General features: G+C 36.6%; 1 protein-coding gene across 1 annotated transcript in view; it reads right to left on the minus strand.

Moving 5' to 3' along the window:
* The window catches only part of INTS9 (integrator complex subunit 9), a 102,368-nt gene that overhangs the window by 28,248 nt on the left and 62,093 nt on the right, over window positions 1–12,027 (minus strand). Inside the window, exons 7-8 of the mRNA XM_019440896.2 lie at window positions 7,739–7,859; window positions 6,765–6,899 (exon numbers count right to left, since the gene is read on the minus strand). Of these exons, the coding sequence (XP_019296441.1) occupies window positions 6,765–6,899; window positions 7,739–7,859 (256 nt within the window). The remainder of the gene's footprint in view (window positions 1–6,764; window positions 6,900–7,738; window positions 7,860–12,027) is intronic.

Raw genomic sequence — 12,027 nt, forward strand, 5'->3', positions numbered from 1 at the left:
CAAGTTGAGGAGTTTTTTTTCAGGAGGCATCAAGCAGGAGAAGGGGGTAAAAAAAAAAAAAAGGAAGAAAGAGATATACAAAACATAGAAGTGTCAATACCTGTGTATGAGAAATTCCATAAGGAGAAATAAAAAAATCAACCAGAAGGAATAATTTTAAAAACAATTAAGAATCTTTTTGTGTTAAAGTTGGAAGATTTCTCAAAGTATTATACAGAAAAAATACACATTTAAGATATGTCACAGTAAAACTTAAGAATACTGAAGATACAGTGAAAATTCTAAAAGCAAATCCCAGAAAGGAACACAAATCTAAAGAGTTTTGCAGTTCTTAAGTACAACAAGGGTACAAATGGAAAATGAATAAAGATTTTCAAAGCTTTATAGTTTCCAAATTCTTTTCCTTGAATTTTATATCTATCCAAGCTATCATTTAAATGTGAGAAAAAATTAAAACTATTCTTAGTACTTCAAAGCCTCATAAGGTTTACCATTTTAAGACGCTCTTGGTGAACATTCCTCAAGCACTCCTGGAAGAAGGAAAGTCAATCTAGAGGATTATGAGATATATGGGAAGGTAAGTTGGAAAAAAAAAACCCAACAACAACTCAGTAAAGCTGTCTAAATAAGTGATATATTCAACACTTGATGTATAGCCTAGATAACCCAGAACTAAAATTCCAGACAGTATGAACATGGTGGGTCAGGGGAGAAGGAAGAGGAGAAAGACAGGAAAGACAAGAGGAAGGTGTGGCTCTGGAGGGAAAGACAAAGATATTGATAAACTTAGGACACTCAAAGGAAAAATAAATGAAGCAACAACCCAGAAGAATAAAAATAAAATGTGTGTTCAAACTTAACAGAAAGAAATTATGTCATCTGAAAGAAGGGGAGAAAGGATGGGGAAAAGAATGAACTAAAAAAACCATGAAATAAAATTACAAAAATAAACCCTCAGTACAATAGTAATTACAGTAAATATAAATAGTTTCACCATTCCAGAGACTCTTGACTAAAAAAGAAAAAACCCTTACTATGTCTACAAGGGACTCACTAGAAAAGGATACAGAAGGAATGAAAAGAAACAGATGGAAAATAGTATCAGGCAAATATGGAGGGGGAAAATGTCTCTTAGCTTTTAATGCAGGTTTGATAGAGAAAAACATCAGCATCCTGATAAAAGGAGTAATTGTTCAATAAAACATAATGATCACATATACATCTGATCACATTGCTTAAAACTATAAAAAGCAGTAACTGGTGAAAGTATAGGCAGAAGTAGATAAATCAACAAATAACTTTCTTTCCAGAAACTGGGAACTAAGCAAAGATATGATAGAACAGAATAACACAATAATTAGAAAAGTTTTCATTCAACGGTAAACACAGTCTTTTACAACATACACAAAACATTTACAAAAATGGACTGTTTCAAAGCAACACTTCAGTGAAGGAGTATATTCTTATCATAATGCCAATTAAAAAAAAAAAGGAAAAATCCAGAAACATTTAAGCATGATTGGAAAAAGTCTCTTGTCTAACCCTAGGTCTAATCATATTGGATGGACCAGAAACAAACACAAGCACTATAAAACAACCTTTGGCTACTTAAATTATGAACATTACGAAGGAAATTACGATATACTGAGAGATGAATGACAGACCCCTACATATTAACAATTTAACAGAGTTAAATGATACTGAGAGAAATATAGCTTTAAGTACACTTATTGGAAAGCACAAAAGGATGGAAATGAATGGGGTAAAGTATTAAAGTAAAAGCAACAGGGACAACCCAAAGATGAAAGGCAGGAAATAATAAAGGGCAGAATAGAAAATGAAAATACAACAAAAACAATTAAAAACAAAAACTTATTTTTTTTTGTTTTTAATTTAATTTTTTATTTTTAAAAATTTACATCCAAATTAGTTAGCATATAGTGAAACAATGATTTCAGGAGTAGATTCCTTAATGCCCCTTACCCATTTAGCCCATCCTCCCTCCCACAACCCCTCCAGCAACCCTCAGTTTGTTTTCCATATTTATAAGTCTGTTCTGTTTTGTCTCCCTCCTTGTTTTTATATTACTTTTGTTTCCCTTCCCTTACGTTCATCTAAAAAACTTATTCTTTAAAGAAAATCAGTAATGCAGATAAACCTCTGGCAAATCTGATCAAGAAAAAAGGTGTTAAAATGTAGAATGAAAATAGAATTACACAAAAAAGTTTAAACAAATAAAAAGGGTAATAAACAACTTCCATGGATATGATTTTGGAAACCTAGGTAAAATGGACAAATCTCTGCTATATTCGCACAGCTCTGACCCAGAGAATATAGTTCAAAGGTCATGAGAAAGTTAAAATGATAATCTCAGGCCTGGATAATTTTATGGGGAACTGACTTTCAAAAAAAGAGAACAGCTATCTTGTGTATAGCTATAGAGTGAAAATGGGGCTCCTGGGTGGCTCAGTTGGTTGAGCACCTGACTTCGGTTCAGGTCATGATCTCTTAGTTTGTGAGTTCCAGCCCTGTGTTGGGCTCTGTGCTGACAGCTCAGAGCCTGGAGACTGCTTCAGTCTGTGTCTCCCTCTCTCTCTGCCCCTCCCATCTTGTGCGCGCTCTCTCTCTCTCTCTCTCTCTCACAAATAAGCAATAAAAAAATTTTTAAAAAAATAAAAAAAAAAAAGAAAAAGAGTGGAAGGTACTCAAATCATCTCATGAGACTAAATGTATACTGATGCCAAACAAATGAAGACAGAACGAGAAAATAAGGTATGGGTCTATTTTTCACTTATGAATACAGATTATAGGCATAACTTGGAGATATCACAGGTTGAGGCCCAGACCAATAAACTGAATATGGCAATAAAAAGAGTCAAACAAATTTCTGGTTTCCCAGTGCATATAAAAGTTACATTTATACATACTATTCTGTTAAGTATGAAATAGCATTATGTCTTAAAAAAAAAAAAACAACCCTACATACTTTAATTAAAAAAATATCTGATTGCTAAAAAATGCTAACCATCATCTGAGCTTTTAGCAAGTTAAAATCACTGATCACAGGTCACCATAACAAATGTAATAACAATGAAAAAATTTGAAATGTTGTGGGAATTACCAAAATGTGACCCAGAGACACAAAGTGACCAAATGGTGTTGGAAAAAAGTGCTGATGGCCTTGCTCAATGCAAGGTTGCCACAAGCCTTCAATCTGTAAATAAGGCAGTATGTAAGAAATGCAATAAAGCAAAGCACAATGAAATGAGATATACCTGTATAAATTTCAAAAAAATACTGACCAACTTATATTCCAGAAGTATATTTTAAAAAGAAAAAACTGATCAAATAAGATTTATCACAAGATTAAAGGATGGTTAAATGTGAGAAAAGCTGGGGGTCTGGGCGGCTCAGTTAAGTGTCTGACTCTTGATTTTGGCTCTGGTCGTGATCTCATGGTTCATGGGTTTGAGCCCCACTTTGGGCTCTGTGCTGACAGTGCAGAGCCTGCTTGGGATATTCTCTCTCTCTCTCTCTCTCGCTCTCGCTCTCTCTGCCCCACTCATGCTCTCTCTCTCAAAATAACTTAAAAAAAAATGTGAGAAAAGCTAATACTACAATTCATTACATTACTGGTTTAAAGGAAATAAATCACATGATCATCTCACAGACTGGAAGAAGCACTTGATAAGGTATAATGTCTACATCTGACTTTTAAAAATAAGAAAATTAGGAACAGAGGAGAAACTCCCTAACCTGATAGACAAAAACCAGTAGGAAGCCATCCTATTTAATGAAGAAGCTACAAAAGCATTCCCTTTAAAATCTGATATAAGAAAAGGCTGCCACTGTCATCACTTCTGTTTACATGGGACTAGAATATGTGATTGTAAGACAGGAAAACGAAATAAAAGATAAAAAGATTGAAAGAAAAGTGACAAAATTGTTACTTCTTTGCAGATAATATTATCATTAGATAAATACTAGAATATAAGAATTCAGTATGTTGTTGAACACCAGATCAATAGGAAAATTAGTACTGAGGCTTTCCAGTCAGTAAAAGCTAGTTCTCTTCTGCCATTTGGGATGAGATGCTGTACTTTTGTGGGCCTCAGTTCTCCTCTAACTCTCCATTCTTATTCAAGATTATTTTTCTTCCTTCTACCTTCTATTGGTAAATGTCCCTCACAGCTCATCAGTCTTTCCCCTTAGGCTCTTTATTTACATACTTTAAAAAATCTGATGCTCTAATTTGTCTCAGGCTTGCTGTCAAATCCAAGTTCCAGTTCTAGATTTTCATGTCCCCGGTGTTCACTCAAATTGCTATGCATCATACTCACTACTCCCTTCTAAAACCAGAACCCCCTTTGTCAACTCCTTCTTGTCAAGTGGGTAAGTGTCATCATTACCATTCTCAATATCATCTTGGCATGAAATCTCTGGCCTGTATTTTTCCTACCCTGGAGACAGCAAGCATTCAATAAGTATTTGTTGAAATAAAGACCTGCCAATGTTTTCTTTGTCATTCCATTCTTACCATTTCAGGCTTAATCCAAAGCCTCACTCTGCTATGCTTATTAGATCACTAAAGCAGCCTATTTTTTCTACCTAGGGAGGTTCCACTCAAGTAGACCAGTGGTTGGCCTTTTCTGTAAAGTCTAAAGCAGAACTTTGCTGGTACAGTGTGCAAGCAGCCATAAACCATCCATAACCAAATGGATGTGGCTGTACTGCAAGAAGACATCATTTATGAAAACAGGTAGCAAGCCAAATTTGGTCCATGGACAATAGCTTGCTGACCTCGGAAGCTGACTGTTAAGTTTTTCAAACTTAAACTTTTCTTATCCTTGCTAATTCAATGCAGAATCCAATTATCATTGCGGCGCCCAGGTGGCTCAGTCGGTTGAGTATCCAACTCTTGGTTTTGGCTCAGGTCATGATCCCAAGGTCGTAGGAGCGAGCCCCTGCTTAGGATTCTCTCTCTCTGCCCCTGTTCTCTGCTTATGCTCTCTCTCTCTCTCTCTCTCTCTCAAAAAAAAAAAAAAAAAAAAAAAAAAAATCCAATTATCTGGGTGAAAGGAAATCGAATTCATTATCTTTTTTATATACAACACTGGTTGCCAGCTTGAAATTAAAATTAATTACTTAGGTATGTTGCTCATTACTTTCAAGACCTTATTTTCCCTTTAAATTTACGAACCTTGGAAGAATAATTTACTGGAAATTACATCAGTAGTACTGTAAAGCCTTTGATCTAAGCAGGACAAATCGGAAGAGTTGGCAGCCAAATAATTTTTCTGTCTTTTATGGAAGAATATATCAAGAATGATAGAAGCTGCCAATAAAGTATTTTGATTCAATGAAGCAGATTAAGATGACACTGATGGGCTTTTGATTTCAATAAGCGGGAAAGGCCCAGAATTCTGCTAGCTATAGGAAAAAAAAAAGCAACTTGTCCCCTCCTCTAGACCTGGAGATGAAATTTGATTATAAAAGAAGGTATGAAAAAAACCAATACATGGTGACAGATCATAAGCATCCTGTTGTTCTAGACCTACAGCAGGCATTTTTCCTCTTCGTATTAAAATAAGATATGGGCTTCCCCAAGTTATCCATCTACATATCCATCCATCAGCTAACTATCTGATTTCTGCCCCTCCTTTACAAATATGGAAAGAATCAGGATTTATGAAATGGACAATAAATTCATTACAAATACCTAAAAAGGAACAAACAATACATTTGTAACAATGGGTACGTATGTACTTAGCTTCTTGTCAAATATGACTTAACAAATAACCAAGCTAAAATCTTCTAATAGCTTCCCTCAACACGTTTAAATAAAATAAATTAAGGAGCACCTGGGTGGCTCAGTCGTTAAGTGTCTAACTTCGACTCAGGTTATGATCTCATGATTTGTCAGTTCAAGCCCCACATAGGGCTCTGTGCTGACAGCTCAGAGCCTGGAGCCTGCTTCAGATTCTGTCTTCCTCTCTCTCTGCTGCTTCCCTCTCTCCCTCTCCCTCTCTCTCTCTCAAATAAACAAACATTGAAAAATAAACAAAATACATTAAAATAAAATCCAAATTTCTCATCATGGTCAACAAAGTTCCACCTCACCTGGCTGTGCTCATTTCATGGACACCCCTGCTGACCATACTCAGCATGCTGCAATCACAATGGCCCCTCCTTGCTCTTCTGAACATAGATTCATGAGCTAGGACTTTGCCTGTGGGTCACCATGGACCCTCTAATACCTAATGAGTGCTTGACACATACATAGTAGACCCTTAGTAAAGAAATAATTAACATCTGCTGAGTAAATGGGTGACCATTTCTGTTGTATATTAGGCTATGGTTATTGAAAGTGGTGGGAAATCTCAAAATCCTAGAGATGGACCCAAAGGCAGCAGGATCTTACAGAGGACCTTGCAATCCTAAACACTGGGACATGGGAAATCTACCTTTCAGGAAGAGTGTCTTAACATAAGGTTTCAGTTAAGCAAGATAAGCTCTAGAGATCTGCTATACAACACTGTACTGTAGTCAACAATAATGTATAGTATAAAAATTATTAAAACGGTAGATTTCATGTTAAGCATTCTTACCAAAATAACAATAAATTTTTTTTTTTTTTTTTAAATAGGATACTTGTAGAAACCAAAATTAGGAAGATTTAAAAACAACTGATGATGTTCTGGATACATTATCAATTTGGGTTCAGTAACCAAAACACTGAACTGTTAAAAGAGAATCAGAACTACCTGGGGATGTGTGGTAAGTAAGGAGGATCCGGAGACATAGGATACTTTCTCATAATGGGACTGGATAATCCAGTTGGAGCTTCCAAGGGCATAGCCTGAGCTTAGTGGAGTCACCTGAACTGCACCAAAAAGCTCCTAGAAAAGAACCACAGTAAGAGAATGTGTGATGAGCTTTCAGCAGTACAGTCATACCAGATAAGTCTTTGCAGGAAAAAAAAAAAAACAAAAAACACCAAAAAAACCCCAGAAATATCCTTCTCTACTTAGATATAGAAATTTGAAAGTAAAACAGAAAGTATAAAGCAAAAAAAAAAAATCAATGGAGACCAGATGGTAGACCCAGAAAGCAATCCTTACCCCCTGAGTTTCAGAATATCTACATGTACCAGGCACTCAGGCCTCACTCATGAAAAGACTGAGGCAATAGATTTTTTATTTTTTTAAATAAAGAGGCAATAGATTACCAGCAACACCAAAGAGACAAATACTTGGGTTTTCTTTTTCTTTTTTTAGGTTAGGCATTAATTGCCTGGTTGTTCTATACTGAGTGGCTCTGGGCCTAAGTTAACAAAAATGGGGACACTTACTATCAGGTCAGAGCTCAAAAGTTATACCTGCCAGCAAATCGCTTCTTGATCTGTTTTATGCTCTTGTATTATTTCACTTGTCCAAAATCTATAAAGCTGCGCCCACTGTTCTTAAGTGAATAGGATGAGATGTCTTTCTCCTGACTCATTACATGCTGGTCAGTAGAATGCTGGCTAACGATGGGGAATGTAAGGGTTAGGAAAGAACACAACTATCAGCCTGGAGGGTGGAAGACAGAGGATAATGACAATTGCTCTGTTTTTTCACCTTGTACAAGATTCTCAGTAAGTGAATGGCTGAAGAAAGGGAACGAGAAGATCCTCCCAAAGGGTAACAGGATGAATCAAAAGCATTCATGCATCACTTAAAACCATATTAACACTCACAATTTTCTGAGAATATCCCACCAGCTGGATTTTGCTAAGGGCAGAGTTCACCTCTTGCATTGTATAACATCTTCTCCAGGTTGATACTTCGACTGCGTCCTTGAGTGGAGAAGGCAGCAGCCTGTAAATGCATCACAATGCCAACTCTATGTTATCACGAAATCCTTTCAAGTAATTTGTCCACTTTATCTGAGTTATTACAACTTACTGGCATATAACTGCCTCCAGGATTCTTTTTTTTTATTTTAATTTTTTAAAGTTTATTCATTTTTTTGAGAGAGAGACACAGAGAGTGAGTTGGGGGAGATGCTGACAGAGAGGGAGAGAGAGAATCCCAAGCAGGCTCTGCACCATCAGCATGGAGCCTGATGTGGGGCTTGAACTAAAGAACTGTGAGATCATGACCTGAGCTGAAACCAAGAGTCGGAGGCTTAACCAACTGAGCCACCCAGGCACCCTGACAGGATTCTTTTATAATCATTTTTATTTCTGTAAGGGTGGTAGTACTGTCCCCCTTTCACTTCTGAGTCCTCTCTCTTTTTTCTTGGTCTAGCTAAAAGTTTTTCAGTTTTGTTGATCCTTTTTTAAAAAACCCTAACTTTTCTCTATTTTCCTATTCTCCATTCTGTTTATCGAGCACAAAGCTGGATATGTTTTTTTTAATTTAGTCTGACCATCTCTGACATTTGGACTGCTTAATACATTCACATTTATTATTGATATAGTTGGATTATGTTTCCCAATTTAACTTTTGTTTTCTGTGTGCCTCAGGTCTTTTTTTTCCCCTCTGTTCCTCCTTTACTACTTTACTACTGATGCAGCCTTTTAATTTCCTTCACGATGTTTCACTGTATTTTTTTTCCTTAGTGATTGTTCTAGGGCTTATCATATACATCTTAACAAAGAGCATTTCAATAGGACATTTCAACTGCTCCTCCCTGTTCACGAGTGATATATGAAATACACTTTACTCATAGGCCTGCAAAGCTATAGAAAGGGATTGAGTTAAACACAGCTGAAGCTTGGCATAAGGGAGGAAAATAAAACACAATTTGTGACCTTTCAGATTAGCATCAGGAGTATCCCTTAAAACAAGCAAACAAAAATTTGTCATTAGAAAAACACTGTATTGTTTGCTGTAACAGACTCAGGAACAGACCTGAGAGAGGGACTTCCCTGAGATTCTCTGTACAAATAGGTCAAGGATTTTCTGGTGAACTGAAAGTGTGCGTTAGTTCTGTTCTCTCTCCTTAAATACCACTGAATATAGTTAAGGGCTACACACACACACACACACACACACGCCTTTAAGACAAAGAGAATGAGAGAAGAGACATAGCAACAGCATTTTAGAAAGTGGAAAGTAGGAAGACAAAAAACTGACTTAGCAGACACAGGAAAGTTTAATTCAAGCAATTTATACTGCAGAACCCATAAAAAGCTCAGCAATCTGAAACAATAGGTATATCTGGAAGTGAGACTGAAGGTGAGCCTAAAAACAAGGGGATTTGTTGAAAAAAACTGATGAGAAATAGAACCTTCCAATTCTCATCTATTCCACATAGCTCAGCACTGCCTCTTCTCCTCCCAGGCATGTTGCTAGAGGTTATTCTCTGGAGAGAATAAAAATGAGGGTCTGGACTAGGGGAAACCAACAACTAGAAGCAGCTCTGTTATTTTTCTTTTAAATTTTTTTTAATGTTTATTTTTGAGAGAGAGAGAGAGTGCAAGCAGGGAAGGGGTGTGCGCGCGCGCACGCGCGCGTGCACACACACACACACACACACACACACACAGAATCCGAAGCAGGCTCCAAACTGTCAGCACAGAGGCCAATGTAGGGCTCGAACTCATGAACCATGAGATCATGACCTGAGCCGAAGTCAGATGCTCAACCGACTGAGCCACTCAGGTGCCCCTAGAAGAAGCTTTATTAAGCAAAGTTTATATACCAAGAGTAACAATTTTCTTCTCCTCATATGGCTCCCAGAACACTATCAGTCAGGCTTATATCCTCCAGGGGGGTAGGAGACCAGAAGAAACTTCTCTGAAAAATTTGATCAGTACCAAAGAAAACAATCAACTAAAAGACACCGCCACTGGGGGTTTCATGATAAAAAGGCCCAACCAGATTACAGTATGGTGAAGTCTATAATTCAGCAAGACTTAACTCATGGTACACAGATTTTCTAATCAGTTTTTTTACTGTCCGACTCTTTTTAAAAAAATCTTTTTTTTACTGTCCAACTCTTCAACATGAGCCAAGAACCAAGGATTACCATACATGTGAGGAAAGTCTCTAAAATGATAAAGGCCAAAACAAATGAAGGGAGGAGGACAGGAAATAAATTAGGCTGGTAGAATAAAACTTAAAAAAATACTATCATTATGATCCTTAGATAAACAAGATAGTATATCTAAGAAAAGAGACCTTTTTTTTTTTTTTTCAACGTTTTTTATTTGTTTTTGGGACAGAGAGAGACAGAGCATGAACGGGGGAGGGGCAGAGAGAGAGGGAGACACAGAATCGGAAACAGGCTCCAGGCTCCGAGCCATCAGCCCAGAGCCTGATGCGGGGCTCAAACTCACGGACCGCGAGATCGTGACCTGGCTGAAGTCGGACGCTTAACCGACTGCGCCACCCAGGCGCCCCGAGAAGAGACTTTTTAAAGAAGAGGGATAATGAGAAAAAGTTTAGACATAAAAATATAACAGCAGAGACAATGAAATCATGCCAACATATCAAAATTTCAAAATAAGTTAAAAACATAAAAAAAATTATACAAGACACAAAAGAACCACATAAAACAAAAATCAGGCAAGGAAGATGCAACATACAGAGCACAGGAGTCCCTAACAGAAATCCAAGCCAAATACTAAAACCTCTAATTGCTAAAATAAAAAGAGGTTTGAAACTACACACTGAAAGAACTGAACGCATACCTGAAATACTGACCCAGAAGAACACAAGATATATTCTGGGAAAATATTTACACTATAAATAAAACAAACTTTGGGGGCAACTAGGCAAAAAGAGCGAGTGACTTACAAAGGAAAAAATATGATACCAGAGTTTCAACAGCAATGCTGTTTTACTCAAAGAAAACAGAGTAAAATATTTAAGACATTCAAAGCAAGAAAATGCAAGCCAAAGATTATACAACTAGCAAAACTTTCAAGGTCACTGAGCACAGATAAACAATTATTAACCTGCGAGAACTCAGGGAATATTGTTCTCATGATCCCATCCTGAGACAGCTTCTGAAGAATGAGTTTCCGATAACCAAATTGACTACAGAAACATCAATGTATCAGCTGAACGTTTATGTGCAGTTTTCCAGAAGTAAGGCCAAATGAAGGTTCAGAGGGAGAGAGGATAGAATGTGAGGGCTGTATGTTCTGATAATATAAATATAATAAAAGCATGAAAAAAAGGGAAGGAAAAATACATATGCTCCTTCCTTTGAATGACAACCTAGAAACAACAACCAATCAGAAGTAAGGAGTATTGTTAGCAACCAGAACGGGAGCTTAAAATTCCATTTCCAACTAAAAGAATACAGAGTTTTTTTAGAGAAATGGGGGCTTCAAGATTTAGGACAGGGAATAAACAAGAGGAGTGTTAAACTAGATTAGCAAGGAAACAAAGGATACATACAAAGGTCACAATAAAAGGACACAGTGGACACCATGAAAAGGCTCACTGTCCAAAGATGGGAAAATCTGAGCTGCAAAAAGACAATATTGGAATGGGTCAAAATCCATGACATATGTGTCAGAGTGGATTATAATTAGATTGGGGCACGGAGAGGAGCTTCTGAGTTACTGGAAATCTTCTATTTTAGACCTGAGTAGCAGTTATAAGGATGGTTGCTTTATAGTAATTTATTAACTATATATTATCTGTTTTTTATTTGTATATTACAATAGAAGTTCATTTAAAAAATAGAAAAAACTATGCCCAAATAAGAAATTATAATAGCAGAAATGAAAAACTCATGGATAGGTTGGGAGGTAAAGAGAATTTCTCAGACGAAAGAGCAAACAAAAACAAAGGGATGGAAAAAGAAGACAGAAAAAAAAAAACACCTGAGTTCCTGTCCAAGAGGTTCAACATCTAAGTGTTAAGAATTCCAGAAAGAAAGAACATAAAACACAAGGGAGAACATTTTAAAAACAAAAAAATTTTTTTGCCAAAATTGAAGTTCTTAACTTTTCAGACTTAAAGTTTTTATAAAGCAAACATGCTTTCTAAAAAAAAAAAAACAATATTTTAAGCTCTGTAGACC

Source organism: Panthera pardus, unplaced genomic scaffold, assembly GCF_024362965.1.
Source record: "Panthera pardus isolate Hobbes unplaced genomic scaffold, ASM2436296v1 HiC_scaffold_13, whole genome shotgun sequence".
Lineage (NCBI taxonomy): Eukaryota > Metazoa > Chordata > Mammalia > Carnivora > Felidae > Panthera > Panthera pardus.